Genomic DNA, 20,090 nt, shown 5'->3' with positions numbered 1-20,090 from the left:
GCGTCCATCAAGTTCAACCTATGCTAAATTTAGACGACAGATACTTTATCCTATATCTATACTTACTTATTGATCCAGAGGAAGGCAAACAAAACCCCCCAAAGTCATATAATCCAATGATATCTCATAAGGGGAAAAATACATTCCTTCCTGAATCCAAGAATTGGCAATCGGATTATTCCCTGGATCAACATCCTTCCCATGTATACTTATTTGGTATATCCCTGTATACCTTTCCTATCTAAAAAGATGTCCAACCTTTTTTTGAACAAATCTATTGTATCTGCCATCACAGTCTCCATGCGTTATGAATCCCACACTGTAACTGCCCTTACTGTAAAGAACCCTTTCCTTTGTTGCTGGTGAAATCTCCTTTCCTCCAACCTTAATGGATGCCGCCCCGAGTCCTTTGTACTGCCCGTGGGATGAATAGTTCTTTTGAAAGCTCCTTGTATTGTCCCCGAATATATTTGTATATAGTTATCATATCCCCTCTTAGATGCCTCTTTTCTAATGTAAGTAACTGCTCTCCCATCCCATTATTAGGCTCTCCATAACTTTACTGGATGGGCCCAATATAAGGACAGACAGAGGTGTCACCTCCTCACAAGATCACTTGAGTTCAGCTGCTTCTTTATAACTTCCAGTCTGTGGGAGTTGTAATGCACCAATGGGCCATTCCCTGCACCATCCTGTTATCATACAGAGGTTAAATCATTGCTTAGGGCTGCTCTGCAGGTCTCTGGCCAAGATAGGGTTAATACATTTCTCAGTCACTCTCCGGTCCCTGACAGTGATGGGGTTAATACCTTTCTAAATGATGCTCAGGTCTCAGTAACGTAACGCTGTAAGTTGCTTGTTGTAAAATCTTGTATTGAACAGCCTGAGGGTCTGTGTCCCTCCCTTACCTCTCCCTTCTCCTGTCCCCTCCCTTACCTCTCCCCTCTCCTGTCCCCTCCCTTCCCTGAGCTCAGGTATAAATACCAGTGTGTGACAGCCCTGGGGACTCAGACACAGCTCCAGAGACCAACATGACTCCAACCGCTGGCTCCCTCCTTCTGGGGCTGGTTCTGTGCTCTGTGGGCATCTGGGCAGCAGTCACCCCAGGTGAGTAACATGGCAGGGAGATATGGGAGGGAGGCGAGTAACAGGGCAGGGAGATATGGGAGGGAGGTGAGTAACATGGCAGGGAGATATGGGAGGGAGGTGAGTAATACGGCAGGGAGATATGAGAGGGAGGTTAGTAACACAGCAGGGAGATATGGGAGGGAGGTGAGTAACACAGCAGGGAGATATGGGAGAGGGGTGAGTAACACGGCAGGAAGGTATGGGAGGGGGGTGAGTAACATGGCATGGAGATATGGGAGGGAGGTGAGTAACACAGCAGGGAGATATGGGAGGGAGGTGAGTAACACAGCAGGGATATATGGGAGGGAGGTGAGTAACACAGCAGGGAGATATGGGAGGGAGGTGAGTAACATGGCAGGGAGATATGGGAGGGAGGTGAGTAACATGGCAGGGAGATATGAGAGGGAGGCGAGTAACATAGCAGGGAGATATGGGAGGGAGGGGAGTAACATGACAGGGAGATATGGGAGGGAGGTGAGTAACACAGCTGGGAAATATGGGAGGGAGGTGAGTAACATGTCAGGGAGATATGGGAGGGAGGTGAGTAACATGTCAGGGAGATATGGGAGGGAGGTGAGTAACATGGCAGGGAGATATGGGAGGAAGGTGAGTAACATGTCAGGGAGATATGGGAGGGAGGTGAGTAACATGGCAGGGAGATATGGAAGGGAGGTGAGTAACACAGCAGGGAGATATGGGAGGGAGGTGAGTAAAATGGCAGGGAGATATGGGAGGGAGGTGAGTAACATGGCAGGGAGATATGGGAGGGAGGTGAGTTACATGGCAGGGAGATATGGGAGGGAGGTGAGTAACACGGCAGGGAGATATGGGAGGGAGGTGAGTAACACGGCAGGGAGATATGGGAGGGAGGTGAGTAACATGGCAGGGAGATATGGGAGGGAGGTGAGTAACACAGCAGGGAGATATTGAAGGGAGGGGAGTAACAAGTCAGGGAGATATGGGAGGGAGGGGAGTAACACAGCAGGGAGATATGGGAGGGAGGTGAGTAACACAGCAGGGAGATATGGGAGGGGAGTAACACGCAGGGAGATATGGGAGGGAGGTGAGTAACATAGCAGGGAGATATGGGAGGGAGGTGAGTAACACAGCAGGGAGATATGGGAGGGGAGTAACACGCAGGGAGATATGGGAGGGAGGTGAGTAACATGGCAGGGAGATATGGGAGGGGAGTAACATGCAGGGAGATATGGGAGGGAGGTGAGTAACATAGCAGGGAGATATGGGAGGGAGGGGAGTAACACAGCAGGGAGGTATGGGAGGGAGGTGAGTAACACAGCAGGGAGGTATGGGAGGGATAGGTGACAATAAGATAAGGGGTAAAGGGAAGGAGAGAGCTGGTTATAGGACTGAGATGAGAAGACATCACATCTGAGGATGAGATTACATCAGATAGAGAGAATATAACACAGGAGCCTGGTGGGGACTTTTCCCCAGGGTGTTAGTACTGACAGGTTACCCAGCGCTTAGTGACATAGAAACAGTGCTGCATTGGCACAGGAATCCCTGCCCTAAAGGAATAGAAAGTACATTAATAAAAGGTGGTGCATGGGGGTCTTATAAACCCCCCCCCATACCTACCTTTATGCAATACGGGGGGATATACCTGTGGCCAAAACTGAACACACCTGAGATACCTGGGAAACATTGGAATGCAAATAATTTAAATATAATTAGCATATCCAAAGTAACATGTCCCAGATGTACCTGTATCAGGTGCGTTCAGTTTCTAGCACAGGTATCTCTCCCCGTATTGTATACAGTAGATGTGTGTTTATTGGGGTATATAAGTTATGTGATACTTTAGCACAATAGGCTTCTTTCCTGCAGCCCCTATATTTCAGGGCGTGGGAGTAACGGCAGCTTTAGGTAAGACATGGATTAACATTGGGTTATTTGAAGCGAACGCAATGTAAGTGCTAAGTTATCCTGACGTTCAGCCTATGGCATTGGCTGGGATATGATGGCAGAGGCCCTATGCTAATGAGATGTACAATGGCCATTGTCTTCCCTTATAACTGGCTTTGTTGATGTACAGATTTAGCAAAACTTACTGTCCCCAGCGCTGTGAAAGTCCACAAAATGTCAGCGGCGCTGGGGACAGTGTCTGCCATAATAGCACTGTGGGGGGGGGGGGGGGGAGGGTTCTAGACTCTAGTGATGACCAATCTAGTTCTTTGAGCATATCGCAGTGATGTGTGTTGTAGTTGCATTGGAGAACAAAACGACAAATTGAATTGTAGAGGGTGTCAAGTTTGCTAAGGTGGGTTTGAGGAGCCGAGCCATATACTATGTCTCCATAGTCAATAATTGGCATTAGCATCTGCTGTGTGATACGCTTTCTGACCAGGAGACTTAGGGAGGATTTGTTCCTGTAAAGTACCCCTAGTTTGGCATAGGGGACCCAACAGGGATACTCCTTCGTTGCTGCGACAGCTGCGGGGGTATCAGGACCTGAGCTAAATCTTACCATGTATTTGTAACTCATACAAAGACAATGTGTGTCCCTCTCTAACGGCTTCTTTAATGTATAGTGCTGTTATATTGTGCATACAATACACCTGTACTAGTCTGTCCCAGAGAGTGTGTGGGTCTGTGTGTCAGTGCAAACGTGGGTCAATTCTGGGGCAAATAAACTGTAGAGAATGTAACAGCTGTAACACTGGGGAAACCAGCACACAAATACTGCACCCAATATATCAACGAGGAAAGTAACATTTGTATTAATGGGAGTGTTTTTCCACGATACATTTAGGCCATTATATTGCCCCAGGTATGGGGTCAGATCACTTTGATACATTTCCCCCATTGAGGTCAATGGGACTATTTTCTGTAATAAATCGGGTGCAGTTATTCTGCTGCAGAATTTCTCCCCTTCTCCTTGTTACATAAACCTCTTAAACATATAATCCTGTAACTCGGTCCCTAACACGCCACGCGGGAACTCATACGGAGGCTGGGACCTGGACATTTCATCCCCCATCATTTTCTCTCTTACTCTATAGCTATTTCTGCCAGATGTTCCAATTCTCCACCTTCCTTCAGCAGAAATACCTGATATACCAGTTATTAAGCTTCATTAAAGGATTGAGTGTAAGCTACATTCTTAGAGGTAATAAGACGTATGACAGGGGGAACATTACAACATGTGCAGCACAGGTAATTCTAGGAGTGACTTCTTTACTTTGTGCAAGAATACCTCTAATACAATACACCATTGCACATCCATCACCTGCCAAAGATCAGTGTGACATTAACGTCTGTCAAATTACACAATAGTTATAGATTTTCCCACCTGGCTGTGAACATGTCGGCATATTATAACTAGAAGAGCTCTTAACCCCTTCACTCTTCTGAGTGAGTCAGTAAGAGCGCGGGCGGCTTTTCAAAGTTGCTTCTTTGTGAATAGCAGAGCAACGGGCTTCGATTTCAAGCCTGAAAAGCCGCCCGCCAGAGTCTAAGTCCAGCTTTTGGGGACCATGTTCTCAGAAATGATCGTAGCGGACACGGCTCTTAATTTTATGTCGATTTGAGTTCCAGGAGATTAGGAGTAACTCGCGGTCAGGAGGGACCAAGTTCTCAGAAGAGAACGTAGCGGTGGCGTGTTTGAATTTTATGCTGATTTGGGTTTCCAGGAGATTCCGGGCTAAATCCCGATAAGGGTATAACTCTCCCATAGGGTTCCCTGCACCTAGGAAAGTCTAGTTTTCAACCCCAGTCCCAAAGTAAGTGTGTCTTTTTGTCTGTATTTTGTGTTCCCTTGTGTGTAAGCGAATTTATGCCGAAAAAATTACAATTTATTTCACTACCTTGTGTTGCTCAATGAATGATCCCGGCAAGAAGGTGTAAATAACCTGCTCTCCCGTGATAGTTACACAGTCATTGTATTCATTAGAGATCTCATAGCATTAATGACACAGCTGGTGACGTTAACTCAAAATGTTGAGTCAGTGAGTAGGGTGTTGCTGCAAACAGAGAAACAAAACAAGAGGGATAAGCACCATGACATGAACACGATACAGAGTGCTCTCTTCCCACCTCATCTCCTCACCATCACCTCATTGCTGTACAATATCGAACACGAGACAGTGGTGGTGGAAATATTTATTAACTGAGGTAATAAAGTATTATACATTTAACAATAGAGATCCCTGAGCGGGAGTTGTACCTGTGCCGGGAAGCCGGCAATGCAATGAAAGTGAATGGAAAGAGCCGTGCACAGGGGGGGCCGAGTGTGCAATGATGTCCGGAGAATAACATTGTGGTAGTGAAGAACCAAAAAAACTGACTGTCCAAAAATGAGTAGAATAAAATAAGTAATGATTTCTTTATAATCGAGCAATTGCAAACAGATCAAAATGATAAAATGTCACAGGCTTGTTCTGAACACGCAAAACACAAAACAATTAGCATATATTAAAATCACCGGATATTTTACACAATTGCTATACAGCTAATCTGATGTAATGTCCAATTAAGGAATTGTGCCAAGTGAAACCCTGTCTGCTTTTTCCCTTCTATTTTCTACAACTGTAATCTTGTTAGTTGCATACACTCTTCTCTCTTGGTAAACTGTCTGGTGCCTGCCCCACTATCTCACCCCCCTCCCCACTATCTCACCCCCTCCCCACTATCTCACCCCCCTCCCCACTATCTCCCTGTCACCCCCCCCCCATCTCCCCACCTCCTCACACAGTCCTTGAAAACTGTTCCCAAAATTATTAACCCTTTTGTTACCACTGTAGTCTTAGTATACCCTAATGTGTCTCAGAGACCCCCATACCATAATCCGATTCGCAGGCCCATAATTCCACAGTATGTATGTATATCTTTATTTAAAGCATACAAGCATCCCACACAGGAACTCCCATGAGGGAAAAAACAGATGCACTGCGTCTCACAAAAATAGGATGTGGGATATAATGATCAAAAGGGTTTATTCATAAAAAAACATGAACAAAAAGTACTGATACGGACGCTCTTACCCGTTTCACATGCAGGGTGCTTTATCAAATAAATCTCCCTATAAATATATATATCAACGCAACATCTGCTCCACACACATCTCCCTGTGATGATTTACTGTATTATTTGGTTTATTTAGACAACATCTACATAGTTACTTATACTTGGTAATAACAGCAAATTATGCTATGAACAGGGAGATTCTAAGTTGCTATGAGTGTGTGTGTATATATATATATATATATATATATATATATATATATATATAATATTATGAATGAATCAAGTCAATATTATCGGTACTTTGATTTACATCTCTACAGCATCTTAATAATACTTTTAATGAGGATTTTTATTGTACTCTACACACTGTAAATAATCACTTCATTGCGTCATTGTTATATATATATATATATATATATATATATATATATATATATGTATATATGTATGTGTGTGTGTGTATTTATTATTATTATTATATTTTTGCCAATTGGTGCTTTTACTAGTATCTGGCCTCCTACAGTGATGGGAGCGGCAACCACTGTATATGGAATTTGTGCCCAACCGTTATCTGACAAACATGTCTGGGACTATTTAGCCTCATTATTATGTGACAACAGTCTGAGTGCAGATAACAGGGAACTTTGGGAGATTGTGTTATCTCCCTTCTTTGTGTTCTGGTTCTGATTACCTTTCCCCTATAATTATCTCTGGTATATATTATGTTAGATGAGCGGTTCACCCTTCTATGTGTAAGCAAAAGAAACCCTCAGGCAATGATTTCTAAGATTAGTGTGAACCATGACAATGGGATTAATGTAGGGTTTAACCTAATGTATTGATCAATAAGATGATACTGGTTATGTCTGTTCTTTAATCAGAGTAGATAGGGGAAACAGGAAGAGAACACACATACTGTACTGTATAGATAGAGAAGTGCAGATACTCTGAAGTGTTGTCTATGAATGGAATGTATTGCACGGTACCTACTAGGGTAGGCTCTCCATCCAAGCTGTCTCCTCATTCTTCTTAGGTTAGTTTCTGACATGTGTATTCTATTCTTGTTTTGAAGAATACCCTTCATTTCCCCAGCACAACATTCATAATTTTCATGACTTAACTCACCCACAATCTCCACCACTTGGCCGATGAATAAAAATGCAAGCAAACACAATTAGGCTATAGTATTGTATGCCACATACTGTATACTTGTAATATGGTGTATTATAGGAAAATAGTACATTGAAAATCCAAGGAAGGTACAGTAGTTGCTTTTTGCATTTAGAAGGAAATACATTTCTCTCACATGGGTAACATTGACATGATAATGGACGGCATGCATAGAACTTGTACATCACGTTGGTAACCATTGACATGATAATGGAAGGCATGTATAGAAACTTGTACACCACATTGGTAACATTGACATGATAATGGGCGGCATGTATAGGAACTTGTACATCACATTGGTAACATTGACATGATAATGGGCGGCATGCATAGAAACTTGTACACCACATTGGTAACATTGACATGATAATGGGCGGCATGCATAGAAACTTGTACACCACATTGGTAACCATTGACATGATAATGGACGGCATGTATAGGAACTTGTACATCACATTGGTAACATTGACATGATAATGGACGGCATGCATAGAAACTTGTACACCACATTGGTAACATTGACATGATATTGGGCGGCATGCATAGAAACTTGTACACCACATTGGTAACCATTGATATGATAATGGGCGGCATGCATAGAAACTTGTACATCACATTGGTAACATTGACATGATAATGGACGGCATGTATAGAAACTTGTACACCACATTGGTAACATTGACATGATAATGGGCGGCATGCATAGAAACTTGTACACCACATTGGTAACATTGACATGATAATGGGCGGCATGCATAGAAACTTGTACACCACATTGGTAACATTGACATGATAATGGACGGCATGCATAGAAACTTGTACACCACATTGGTAACATTGACATGATAATGGGCGGCATGCATAGAAACTTGTACACCACATTGGTAACATTGACATGATAATGGACGGCATGCAAAGAAACTTGTACCTCACATTGTAACATTGACATGATAATGGGCGGCATGCATAGAAACTTGTACCTCACATTGTAACATTGACATGATGATGGGCGGCATGCATAGAAACTTGTACACCACATTGTAACATTGACATGATAATGGGCGGCATGCATAGAAACTTGTACACCACATTGTAACATTGACATGATAATGGACGGCATGCATAGAAACTTGTACATCACATTGTAACATTGACATGATATTGGGCGGCATGCATAGAAACTTGTACACCACATTGTAACATTGACATGATAATGGACGGCATGCATAGAAACTTGTACACCACATTGTAACATTGACATGATAATGGACGGCATGCATAGAAACTTGTACATCACATTGTAACATTGACATGATAATGGGCGGCATGCATAGAAACTTGTACATCACATTGTAACATTGACATGATAATGGGCGGCATGCATAGAAACTTGTACACCACATTGTAACATTACCATGATAATGGGTGGCATGCATAGAAACTTGTACACCACATTGTAACATTACCATGATAATGGGCGGCATGTATAGAAACTTGTACATCACATTGTAACATTGACATGATGATGGGCGGCATGCATAGAAACTTGTACATCACATTGTAACATTGACATGATGATGGGCGGCATGCATAGAAACTTGTACACCACATTGGTAACATTGACATGATAATGGGCGGCATGCTTAGAAACTTGTACACCACATTGGTAACATTGACATGATAATGGGCGGCATGCATAGAAACTTGTACATCACATTGGTAACATTGACATGATAATGGGCGGCATGCATAGAAACTTGTACACCGCATTGGTAACATTGACATGATAATGGGCGGCATGCATAGAAACTTGTACATCACATTGTAACATTGACATGATAATGGGCGGCATGCATAGAAACTTGTACACCACATTGAGGAAGACACTGGTGGATCTGTTTGATACTGTACATTTTCCCTCTCTTTTGATTGCCAACATTTTGCTGCTGATCTGTGTGTTTATTTTGTTCAAGGGAAATATAAGAGCCGACCAGACACAGATGCCCATGTTTTCTGCTCAACCTCCCCAGAAGTTTCATCGCAAACACGTACTGGCCAACTCTTCCTTCTTATCAGGAAAACGCTCTATCCTTAGCAGGAAATGTGTATCTTAAATTTTTTTATATTCTCCCGATGATTATGATTAATTTATTCTAATGTTTAACAATGGGAAATAAGCTTTTCTTATAACAAAGTAATGAGCAGATATCCCCAGTTACTTATATGTTAATATAATAGGTGTTACAGCTTTAGTGCTACTCCCAGTGCTCACATGTATACAAGTCCTCTCTATAAGTGTTCAGTGCACCTGCAGCTCTGCACACTGTATACTGGAATACTTTGTGTCTTTGTTACAGTGAAACCAGGGCAGTGCCCAGCTATAAAGGGAAAGTGTCCTGCAAAGCTGCCTAAACCAACATGCCAGACGGACAGTGACTGTGCTGGCAATAAGAAGTGCTGCAAGTCCTGTGGGAACAAGTGTGAAGACCCAGAGCCAGGTAACTGAACAATGGCACATTTCCGGTTGGTGCCTGAACACTGCAGACTCAGCAAGAACTGCAGACTCAGCAAGAAAATAATCCCAGTTGTGAGCACTCAGTGCCTTATAGGGAATGAAAATTACAAGGTACATTACAAAGAATAGCTTTTAATAAGTTGCTAAAATATATACAGGTGTCGAAAACTGACAATGAAACACACTAATAATGTAGAGGGTGAAAAAGAGCTGATCTATCTCCCCACTAGGAAACCCCTCACACTGCAGCTTAGGAAGTGGCTAGTCAGCAAATAATAGAGCATGTATTTAAGTGGCTCTTATATGTACCATACATCTCCAGTATAAATACCACAGGTCCCATACTACTGTGCGAGGTATGCAATGTATTTTCAAAAAGAGAGAGAGATTTGTATTGGGAACCTATCTCTAGCAAGAAGCACATTTGTGGTTGTTGCAGGGTACATGCAACCACACACGTGGGTTCTCTTGATAAGGCTTATTTATTGAGCCTTAAAAAAAATACAACACACAAAAACAAAATAGCTTCTCTTCAGCATACAAAACAAAATAGCTTCTCTTCAGCAGAGAAAACAAGGCAGCTTCTCTTCAGCATGCAGGACACAGATAGTTCATCAAACATGAACTTTGCAAACAGACCTTATAGCAGTAATCTCTTCAGCCTTTCAGTCCTGTCTCCTGACCAGCTAGCTTGCATGTGTGTACAGCCTGGGGGTTTTAAAACACCTTGATTATGCAGCTGGGGTCAGACTAATTAAGAAGCCCTTCTCCACTGAAACTTAACCTCATCACTGCTGCACTGCAAGCCTAAACATAGGGTTGCCAGGCATATGGCTGGTGACATTCATTCACCCTGTCACAGTGGTGCACACCTAGGCTGTTAAAACTTAACATTTATTTATGCCACAATTATTATAGTATTACACATGCAAAATAAATTTGTCATCAAAATATATTGTGTGTATTGTATTCATTAAGAACTCCATATAACAGGGGGGTTACGCGTAGGGCGTAAGACGTAGTGATCAGGAGGTGTGCCAGACTCTGTGTATCGAGGCGGCTGCTGCTGCTGCTGCAAGGTTGTATCCGGCTGATATAGAGCACCTATGATTGCTACATTTGGGTATTATAATGGTGCAGCAATTGCTGTTTGCAACATATTAATGTTATTGAACACGTAATACCATCATAACCTTCTGCTTGAGTGGTCAATTTGGGGAGTTTTGAACTCATTGATTCCATGGTGATATTAAGCAGCTGGTGTATTAGTGGGTCAGCAGCATGGAATTAATCCACTTACCTCTCACTACCTATTGCGCTGTGTATTGCACTTTATATAGTGCACTGCCTACTCTATCTACTTATATTGCTCATCTTTGTATTCCAAGTAGGTGAGTGTAACAGGGGAGTAATCCCTGTTCAAGTAATGTGCCGTTAATCTAGCCGTGTGGTGGTTAACTGCTGGTAGTCAATTAATAAACACCACCTGCCTGATTTAGATTCCTTACAAAAACCTGTCTTGTGAGACAGGAAGTGACTCCTTAGCTCACATGTGAGTTGACCTTTGGAGACAGAGCAGGGGTTCTTGAGTCTCCCAGGAGAGACTTACCAAGAGAACACAGATCTCTGGAGCTGACCATGTCTTGAGCTCTGCCAGAAGACACAGCAGAGCTGATTTCAAGACACAGGGAAAACTACTAAACCTGAAGCTGACGCACCCTGAGGTAAGGGAGCTGAACCAGGTACTGAGAAGATTTTCCCTCAAAGAAACATATAAGACTTTCATTCTTAAGAGACTTCTTATATCTGCTTATTTCATGCTATGTGTTTGGGGCTGGGAGACATGCTTGACTAAGGGAGATGTGAATTAATTGCATAGTGTTTCACTAGAAATACTCCCAAGTGAATAGAAGTTTTGTTTCCCCCCCCCCCCCTGTGTTTGGATGGATTTCCTGATGAAAAGGAAAAGGCACAATAAAGCCTTATTATAATTTCACCTTATACAAGTCTCCAATTGTGTACCTCTGTGAACGTCCGTCTCCTTATGGTGTCAGAAGTGAGATTACAGTCCTACAAGGACAAGTATTGACCCTGACTAAGCGTCAGTATCCCACAGCCTCAAAAACTCATGAAGACAAGGGTACAGTGAGAGCTGGGAATACCGCTCATCTGAAAGATAAGGTTGCAAAATTTGAACCACCTAAACAAGTACTAGCAAAACCTTCAGCCACCCAGCAGGCAACAAAAGAAGGTACACGTGCTGAATTAAAACCAGAAGAATCCTTAGCTGATGAAGCTGAAAAGATGGGACATTCTCTGGAAGTGGGTGTGGAATTGCAACTTAATCTAAAAGGGGCTGAACTAGCAACCCCATTGAGTGGGAAAAGGGCAGAGAGACAGCTTCAAGAGCGGAAAACTCAAAGGGCTGTTTTTAAACGCTCTGCAACTGCTGCCATACAGTATGCCTACAATAAGACGAGCACCCGACGCGAGGGAAATCTCATGACCGTGCACGTAGAAAAAAGACTATACTTTGAAAAAGTCCTCCTCGAGCGACTGAGGGGTGCTGATCTCAAACACCTTCAGGAGGAGACACGAATAAACTGGAGAAAGGGCTCCAATCCCAGCAGGACTGAGGGTTCTCTTCCTCCATCCACTCTCATTCAAGTCACAGAGATATCTAGAATGAGAGTGGAAGGATGGGCTTTGCCCGTGGCAAGCCCGAGCTTCCCACAAACGGGAGGTATAAACAGGGGATTAATCCCTGTTCAAGTAATGTGCCTTTAATCTAGCAGTGTGGTGGTTAACTGCTGGTAGTCAATTAATAAACACCACCTGCCTGATTTAGATTGTTTACAAAAGCCTGTCTTGTGAGACAGGAAGTGACTCCTTAGCTCACATGTGAGCTGACCTTTGGAGACAGAGCAGAGGTTCTTGAGTCTCCCAGGAGAGACTGACCAAGAGAACACAGATCTCTGGAGCTGACCATGTCTTGAGCTCTGCCAGAAGACACAGCAGAGCTGATTTCAAGACACAGGGAAAACTACTAAACCTGAAGCTGACACACCCTGAGGGAAGGGAGCTGAACCAGGAACTGAGAAGATTTTCCCTCCAAGAAACAGATAAGACTTTCATTCTTAAGAGACTTCTTATATCTGCTTATTTCATGCTACTGTATGTGTTTGGGACTGGAAGAAATGCTTGACTAAGGGAGATGTGAATTAATTGCAAGTGTTTCACTAGAAATACTCCCAAGTGAATAGAAGTTTTGTTCCCCCCCCCTGTGTTTGGATGGATTTCCTGATGAAAAGGAAAAGGCACAATAAAGCCTTATTATAATTTCACCTTATACAAGTCTCCAATTGTGTACCTCTGTGAACGTCCGTCTACATATGGTGTCAGAAGTGAGATTACAGTCCTACAAGGACAAGTATTGACCCTGACTAAGCGTCAGTATCCCACAGCCTCAAAAACCCATGAAGACAAGGGTACAGTGAGAGCTGGGAATACCGCTCATCTGAAAGATAAGGTTGCAAAATTTGAACCACCTAAACAAGTACTAGCAAAACCTTCAGCCACCCAGCAGGCAACAAAAGAAGGTACACGTGCTGAATTAAAACCAGAAGAATCCTTAGCTGATGAAGCTGAAAAGATGGGACATTCTCTGGAAGTGGGTGTGGAATTGCAACTTAATCTAAAAGGGGCTAAACTAGCAACCCCATTGAGTGGGAAAAGGGCAGAGAGACAGCTTCAAGAGCGGAAAACTCAAAGGGCTGTTTTTAATCGCTCTGCAACTGCTGCCATACAGTATGCCTACAATAAGACGAGCACTCGACGCGAGGGAAATCTCATGACCGCGCACGTAGAAAAAAGACTATACTTGGAAAAAGTCCTCCTCGAGCGACTGAGGGGTGCTGATCTCAAACACCTTCAGGAGGAGACACGAATAAACTGGAGAAAGGGCTTCAATCCCAGCAGGACTGAGGGTTCTCTTCCTCCATCCACATTCAAGTCACAGAGATATCTAGAATGAGAGTGGAAGGATGGGCTTTGGCCGTGGCAAGCCCGAGCTTCCCACAAACGGGAGGTATGTAACAGGGGAGTAATCCCTGTTCAAGTAATGTGCCTTTAATCTAGCAGTGTGGTGGTTAACTGCTGGTAGTCAATTAATAAACACCACCTGCCTGATTTAGATTGCTTACAAAAGCCTGTCTTGTGAGACAGGAAGTGACTCCTTAGCTCACATGTGAGCTGACCTTTGGAGACAGAGCAGAGGTTCTTGAGTCTCCCAGGAGAGACTGACCAAGAGAACACAGATCTCTGGAGCTGACCATGTCTTGAGCTCTGCCAGAAGACACAGCAGTGCTGATTTCAAGACACATGGAAAACTACTAAACCTGAAGCTGACACACCCTGAGGGAAGGGAGCGGAACCAGGAACTGAGAAGATTTTCCCTCCAAGAAACAGATAAGACTTTCATTCTTAAGAGACTTCTTATATCTGCTTATTTCATGCTATATGTTTGGGGCTGGGAGAAATGCTTGACTAAGGGAGATGTGAATTAATTTCATAGTGTTTCACTAGAAATACTCCCAAGTGAATAGAAGTTTTGTTCCCCCCCGGTGTTTGGATGGATTTCCTGATGAAAAGGAAAAGGCACAATAAAGCCTTATTATAATTTCACCTTATAAAAGTCTCCAATTGTGTACCTCTGTGAACGTCCGTCTACAGTGAGAATAACATTATACAGTGATGCTAGAACTGTGCTATGACAGTCATGGCTTTTATATATAGTCAGGCTATTTGATACCAACAGAACAACTTCAGTTCTTTACTAGTAGTAATACCCACCTGTGTATTCACATATAAGTGCAATCTATGGTGAGTATTTAGGTATGCTGTGCTGCTGACAAACCTTCTATTTGCCCACTGCAATATCACACAAGCATGGCAAATAATTAGATATGTCATGCTATTGACCAATTAGGAATGACCCCATTGTAATATCAGGACCACAGTTAGCTCCTTCTTGGGTTACTTTATATCAGCCCAGTTACATCAGCTTACAGCAGGACCCATCATACCCATCGTCGTGGGATTGTTATATCTAAAATATCACATGACAAACATAACCCTTGATGGGTATGTATTTATAGCACAGAGTTTATCCACCGCACCCCCCTTTTATACTGAGTTTTTAATGAATACACACAATATATTTTGATAACACATTTATTTTGCATGTGTAATACTATAATAATTATGGCATAAATAAATGTTAAGTTTTAACAGCCTAGGTGTGCACCACTAATGTGCTTCTTGCTAGAGATAGGTTCCTAATACAAACCTCTCTCTATTTTTGAAAATACATTTAAATTCAGCACATAGGTAGCACCCGGTATCTACCTTGATACTTTAGGCAAAATCAGATTTACATGTACCCACTATATGTATATCAGTGAGCGATATACTCTATATTGGTGTTGAGGTACAGTATGCAATGTATACTATAGGATGTACATACTGTATATAGCATATAACGGAGCATATCCTGTATGGTGATTCTGTGCAGAAGTGATATTTTCTCCAGAAACAAAACAGAATGAAAACTAATTAACATTGAATATATCTGAAAGCGTTACAAATAATATAGCCTACAGTATATCAACAATTGTATAAGCTCATGTAGCATATATTCTAAAAAGCAGTATGTTCTGGCTTCCAAAATGCTCTTGTACTTTCAATTTTCTCCCAATCGTATAAATATTGGAACCGGTGATGCAGACAATGGAAGTGCAGGAGGGAGCACGAGGTGCAGAATGCGCCATTACAAACGTGCTCAAATCCTCATGAACCTAGAGGAGCTGTGAGTTATTTAAAAAATGCAAGAACCAGAGGAGGTACTTGTGTTAGAGAGGATGCATGGGGGCATCTAAAACAGGATGAGCACGTGGTGTGAGAGAAGAGCGCTCAATCCTCTGACACCCCAAGCCGTCGCCAGCCTCTGCCGACCCTCATTTCGCATTTGAAGATGCTTTCTCAAGGTTCAATCAATAATTCCCCCATTGGAAGCAGGGAGGTGCTGTATATGTAGCTTTATCAAGTGGTACCAATTATCATTATTTACCCCTTAATGGTTCAACTGATACTATAGAGTATTAGTTGTATAACCCCAGAACAAATAACATTATCTGATGTGCAAACACGATTGTTAATTAGTTGAGACTAGATTAATCTCTAATTTTATAGAACACTTTGTGTTTAAGAATGTGTCAGTACAGTACGTGCCTACTAGGTTTCCAAAAAGATGTTTCTATGGTAACACGGGTTTATATTTGTAAAGCACAATAAGCTACTGTAGTTTAACCATCTGATATGATACCTAATTAAGGACGCTTAAATGTATTACAATCACTGATCTATTTTGTAACAAAGTAGGTTTGGGATATATAGATGTGGCTTAAATAGTGGATACATTAGAAATAGTGTAGCTCATGGGGAATTACCTTGTAGAATATTTATTAAATATAAAGTTTAAAATGTATTATTTATTATTTTGGCAGATTTGAAGAGTAAGAGTGGAAACTTCTTGGTATATGTTGGTTATTTGTATAATATACCATTGATTAACTCCAGATCAATTGACATATATCAATAAAGTAGTATACTGTATATAATTAGTGGAGAATGATACCGTGGTCACATGACTCTAATCGATTTCCTTATGCAGTGAACAGTCTCAAGACACATAAAGCAATCAGGTGGACTATTGTTATTAACTTCCTTGGGATTGTAGGGAACAAGGATATTAGTTATATAGGACAGCTCAAGGGGGATTAGAGTTTAACCCCTGAGTGTCCTATATGTTCAGTTTAGATGTTAGCATCCTTACTAAATGAAGGGTGAGAAAACGAAAAAATAATTGAGATGTTTTGGTGACAAAGGTTGCAAGGTATAGATCCAGCTTGATTCTTTTTTTTAGTAGTTCTGTACCCCGTCTCCTTTTCTTATTCCCAGGGAAAATTGGTTGAATCCAATAAATTGTAGCACTTTACTGGCACCATGATGGCATTCACTTTCGGGTCTTGAAATTAGTGTGTCCAATGTATTTCTTATCAATCCAAAGTGCTCAAAGATCCTGTCCTGTTTTCACAGCATACAGCTCAACCCCTGGGGTCTGGGGGTTGAGATCTAGCCCTTTCCTAGTTGCAGGGTCCCTGCTTCAGCAAAAGGTGTTACCCTGTCTGTTCCAGCTGGTTCCAGCCTCCTGGCTGGGCCTCTCCATTCATCTTTGTTGGTGTTATAGCTCTTTTCACCCAGAAGCACCTTTTGAGAAGCCCGCCCGCAGTTGCTTGTCTCTTCAAATCTCCAACAGAAAGAGAGAGAGCTGCTACACTACTCTTCCTTATATAGGACTTGATGCCTATCTAATACATTGTGGCAGCCAATTAGAGCATTGATTGTGGTTGTGCATTCAACGATAGGAGGGGGAAATTCAAAACTTGCCAATGGAAATCGTGCCTATGAGTTTGACATCCATCAACCATTTTCCTAGACAGCCCCATACCCCTATGGTCCTGGCTCCCCTTTGTGTAGATGAAATAAAGGCTGTGCTTGGGGTCCAATGAACAACATCGTGTTATAAGCGGATCGCGTTGGAAATAATGTACAATTGTATGCATTGTACAATAAAATATTTAAGATACCAATAATCGTGTTGTAAAGTATTCCTAAATATGAAAATTGGGAGCCGCGCTCGCACCGCGCTATAAGCATATTCGCATTATAATGGGGTTGAGCTGTATTTGTTTGGCATTTACGCAGTGCCATGTAGATTGCTTCCACTGTTTGGCAATTTATACATTAACAGATATCGAATAACCATGTATTGTTCCAATTCGGGAATGACTTTGTCCAGGTCATGTATTCGCATAACTTACACATTGGCCCTTACGTATCGTTTTTTAAGGCTCGCTGCTATTTCTCCGAGAGCACCTTTTGGTACATTCAAATTTTCCGCTGATGTTCTGGTGCTTAGAATCTGATCACCGGATTGGCTGAGGGATTCTTATAGTGTTTCAGAGTTCATTCATGAAATACTACAGCCAATCCCAGCGTGGGAACTTTCTCACCGACCAATCAGAGCCAGTCTTCTGAAGCCGGGCAAGCGGATCTTCTGAATTAGCCAAGGGCATGCGCAAGATTGCCACCTCTGCCACTTGGTATGCAGAAGCCACCCGCTGATTTAGGCTCTGCACAGTCTGCTGGGGCAAATGGTAGTCCCGAGGACTTCCATTCATCCCAGGATGTGGGTACATGAGCCTACACCTCCTGCCCAAATGTTCTTCACACCTCTGGCATCCTCTGTGGCTTCATGTCCGATGTCTTAGTAGACACGCTGGCTGCCATGTGATTCACTTAGAACATTGGTCCGGAAAAACCCAGCTCATTAAACTGTGCACAAGCATATATGTAATGTACTTTAAACACACTGTTTAATAAAATATACATTTTAGCTTTCCAAGTCTTCTGGTTATGGGGAATAGAATAAGAAGCTGTACGTTATTCCTTACTCGCCATATTCCCCACACACTATAACTAGACTTAGCCTTTAAAACTCCTCACAACCTTATCTAGGGTTGGAGCACCCCCAGAACCCCTATACCAGGTTCTGGGTGACCAGGGCATTAACTGGGCATCCCCCCTTAACCTAGGGACCCCTTGATCATTCCAGGGACACCTGACATCCCTATGCACAATTTACCTTTCTGGTCTGTGCTGAAGCAGGGAAACTTAGCGGTGAGTCACACAAGCATTTAAGGGGAGATTTTGCAAGAGCAACGTGCCTATATGTATCCCGGAATCCGACCTGATTCCCGGGTACCTTTTTGGGGTATCCAGCAACTCTGGACCCCGACTAGCTAGGCACATTCTAACAACACTTTCTCCATAAAACCCACTTGAAACTCATAGCCCAGCAATCCCTGCTCGCTGGCACTCCCTGCTTGCTGGCACTCCCTGTGCCCCGGCACTCCCTGCGCCCCGGCACTCCCTGCGCGCTGGCACTCCCTGCGCGCTGGTACTCCCTGTGCGCTAGCACTCCCTGCGCGCTGGCACTCCCTGCGTGCTGTCACCCCTGGAAAGGTAAAAACACAAATTCTTTATTGTTTCATAATTTTATACAATGCATGCATCACTGGGCTTAAGAGCTGACACTCTCGAACCCCAATACATGGATCAAAGCTAACAAAACGGGCTTAACCTTTATTAGTGAGCCTGGTTACCCCTTCACCGTCACACTTCCCCCCGCCTCCCCCCCGAGTAAAGGCCGATAGTACCAAACCATGGTCCGCAAGACCCACCAAACCTGACACCCCACTGGCCCGGTAATTAGTGAGACTGGGCCTCAGGGAATCACTCACAAATGAGCCCTGCCCCCTCACCACCCCCAGCCACTACAGGGCTTTTCTGCACCATAGACCCCCCCCATCTGGCAAGGTTAAAGCACACTTACCCACCCACCAGCCGCCACCCAAGGGGCTATTTAACACCCTTAAACTATCCCCATACCCCCAGACCAGCAAGGGCCCTTGTGAGCCCCTTCCTGAAGTGTCATGCTGAACAGATATAACCCTATAAGAGATAACTGAACCCGTCTGGGCGACATAATCTGATGCTACTTGCTGAATCGACTTGGAGTGACTTATCACCCTGCCCCCTACCCACGACCCCGTCCCCACTGCGCCTGAATCTTGGATAAATCATTTTTCATTGACCTAACTACATCCAATAATGTTACAGACAATGTTCACATCGTTACACCCACCCCACTACTGGCCTTGCCCAGGCAAGGACTGACCATCGCCACACAGGAGGGGCCCCTTCCCCCCTGCCCCCATGCCAAAGCTGCAGCTAGCAGCCCATCGAGCAGGTCTCAGTCTGGACTGAGAACCTTCCAGGCAGGAAGAGGACCGGATATCCCTCCCCTGCCCGGGATTTTAATCTCGCAGCCTCTCCCTCTCCCGCACGTTACTCCCTGATGCGGCAGTGGGGAAGGGGGAGAAGTGGCCAGAGCATGGCGGGCAGCAGGGACAATGGTCAGGAGGGAGCGTTGCCCGGTGGTCATGGGCCCAGTAACCACAGGGGCTCCTGGCGGCTTTGTCCTGTTTTGTACCCGGAGCCACCTTCTCCATTTTTAGTTTGCGTCCATTTAGGCGCCTGCATATTCTTATACTTATTGAAAGATGTGTTTTCATTTCTCTTGTAATTTTCCTTCACTATAAGGCACTGA

The 20,090-nt window shown here is 43.4% G+C and overlaps 1 protein-coding gene across 2 annotated transcripts in view; it reads left to right on the top strand.

The window, feature by feature from the left end:
• The first annotated feature begins 961 nt into the window (after positions 1 to 961).
• The window catches only part of LOC142492550 (uncharacterized), a 30,244-nt gene continuing 11,115 nt past the window's right edge, over positions 962 to 20,090 (top strand). For both annotated transcript variants that reach the window (XM_075595251.1, XM_075595250.1), the window contains exons 1-2: positions 962 to 1,107; positions 9,642 to 9,782. In XM_075595251.1, the coding sequence (XP_075451366.1) occupies positions 1,032 to 1,107; positions 9,642 to 9,782 (217 nt within the window). In that variant the 5' untranslated portion in view covers positions 962 to 1,031. The remainder of the gene's footprint in view (positions 1,108 to 9,641; positions 9,783 to 20,090) is intronic.

This window comes from Ascaphus truei, chromosome 4 (assembly GCF_040206685.1).
Source record: "Ascaphus truei isolate aAscTru1 chromosome 4, aAscTru1.hap1, whole genome shotgun sequence".
Classification (NCBI taxonomy): Eukaryota; Metazoa; Chordata; class Amphibia; order Anura; family Ascaphidae; genus Ascaphus; species Ascaphus truei.
This window is presented reverse-complemented; position numbering and strand designations above follow the sequence as displayed.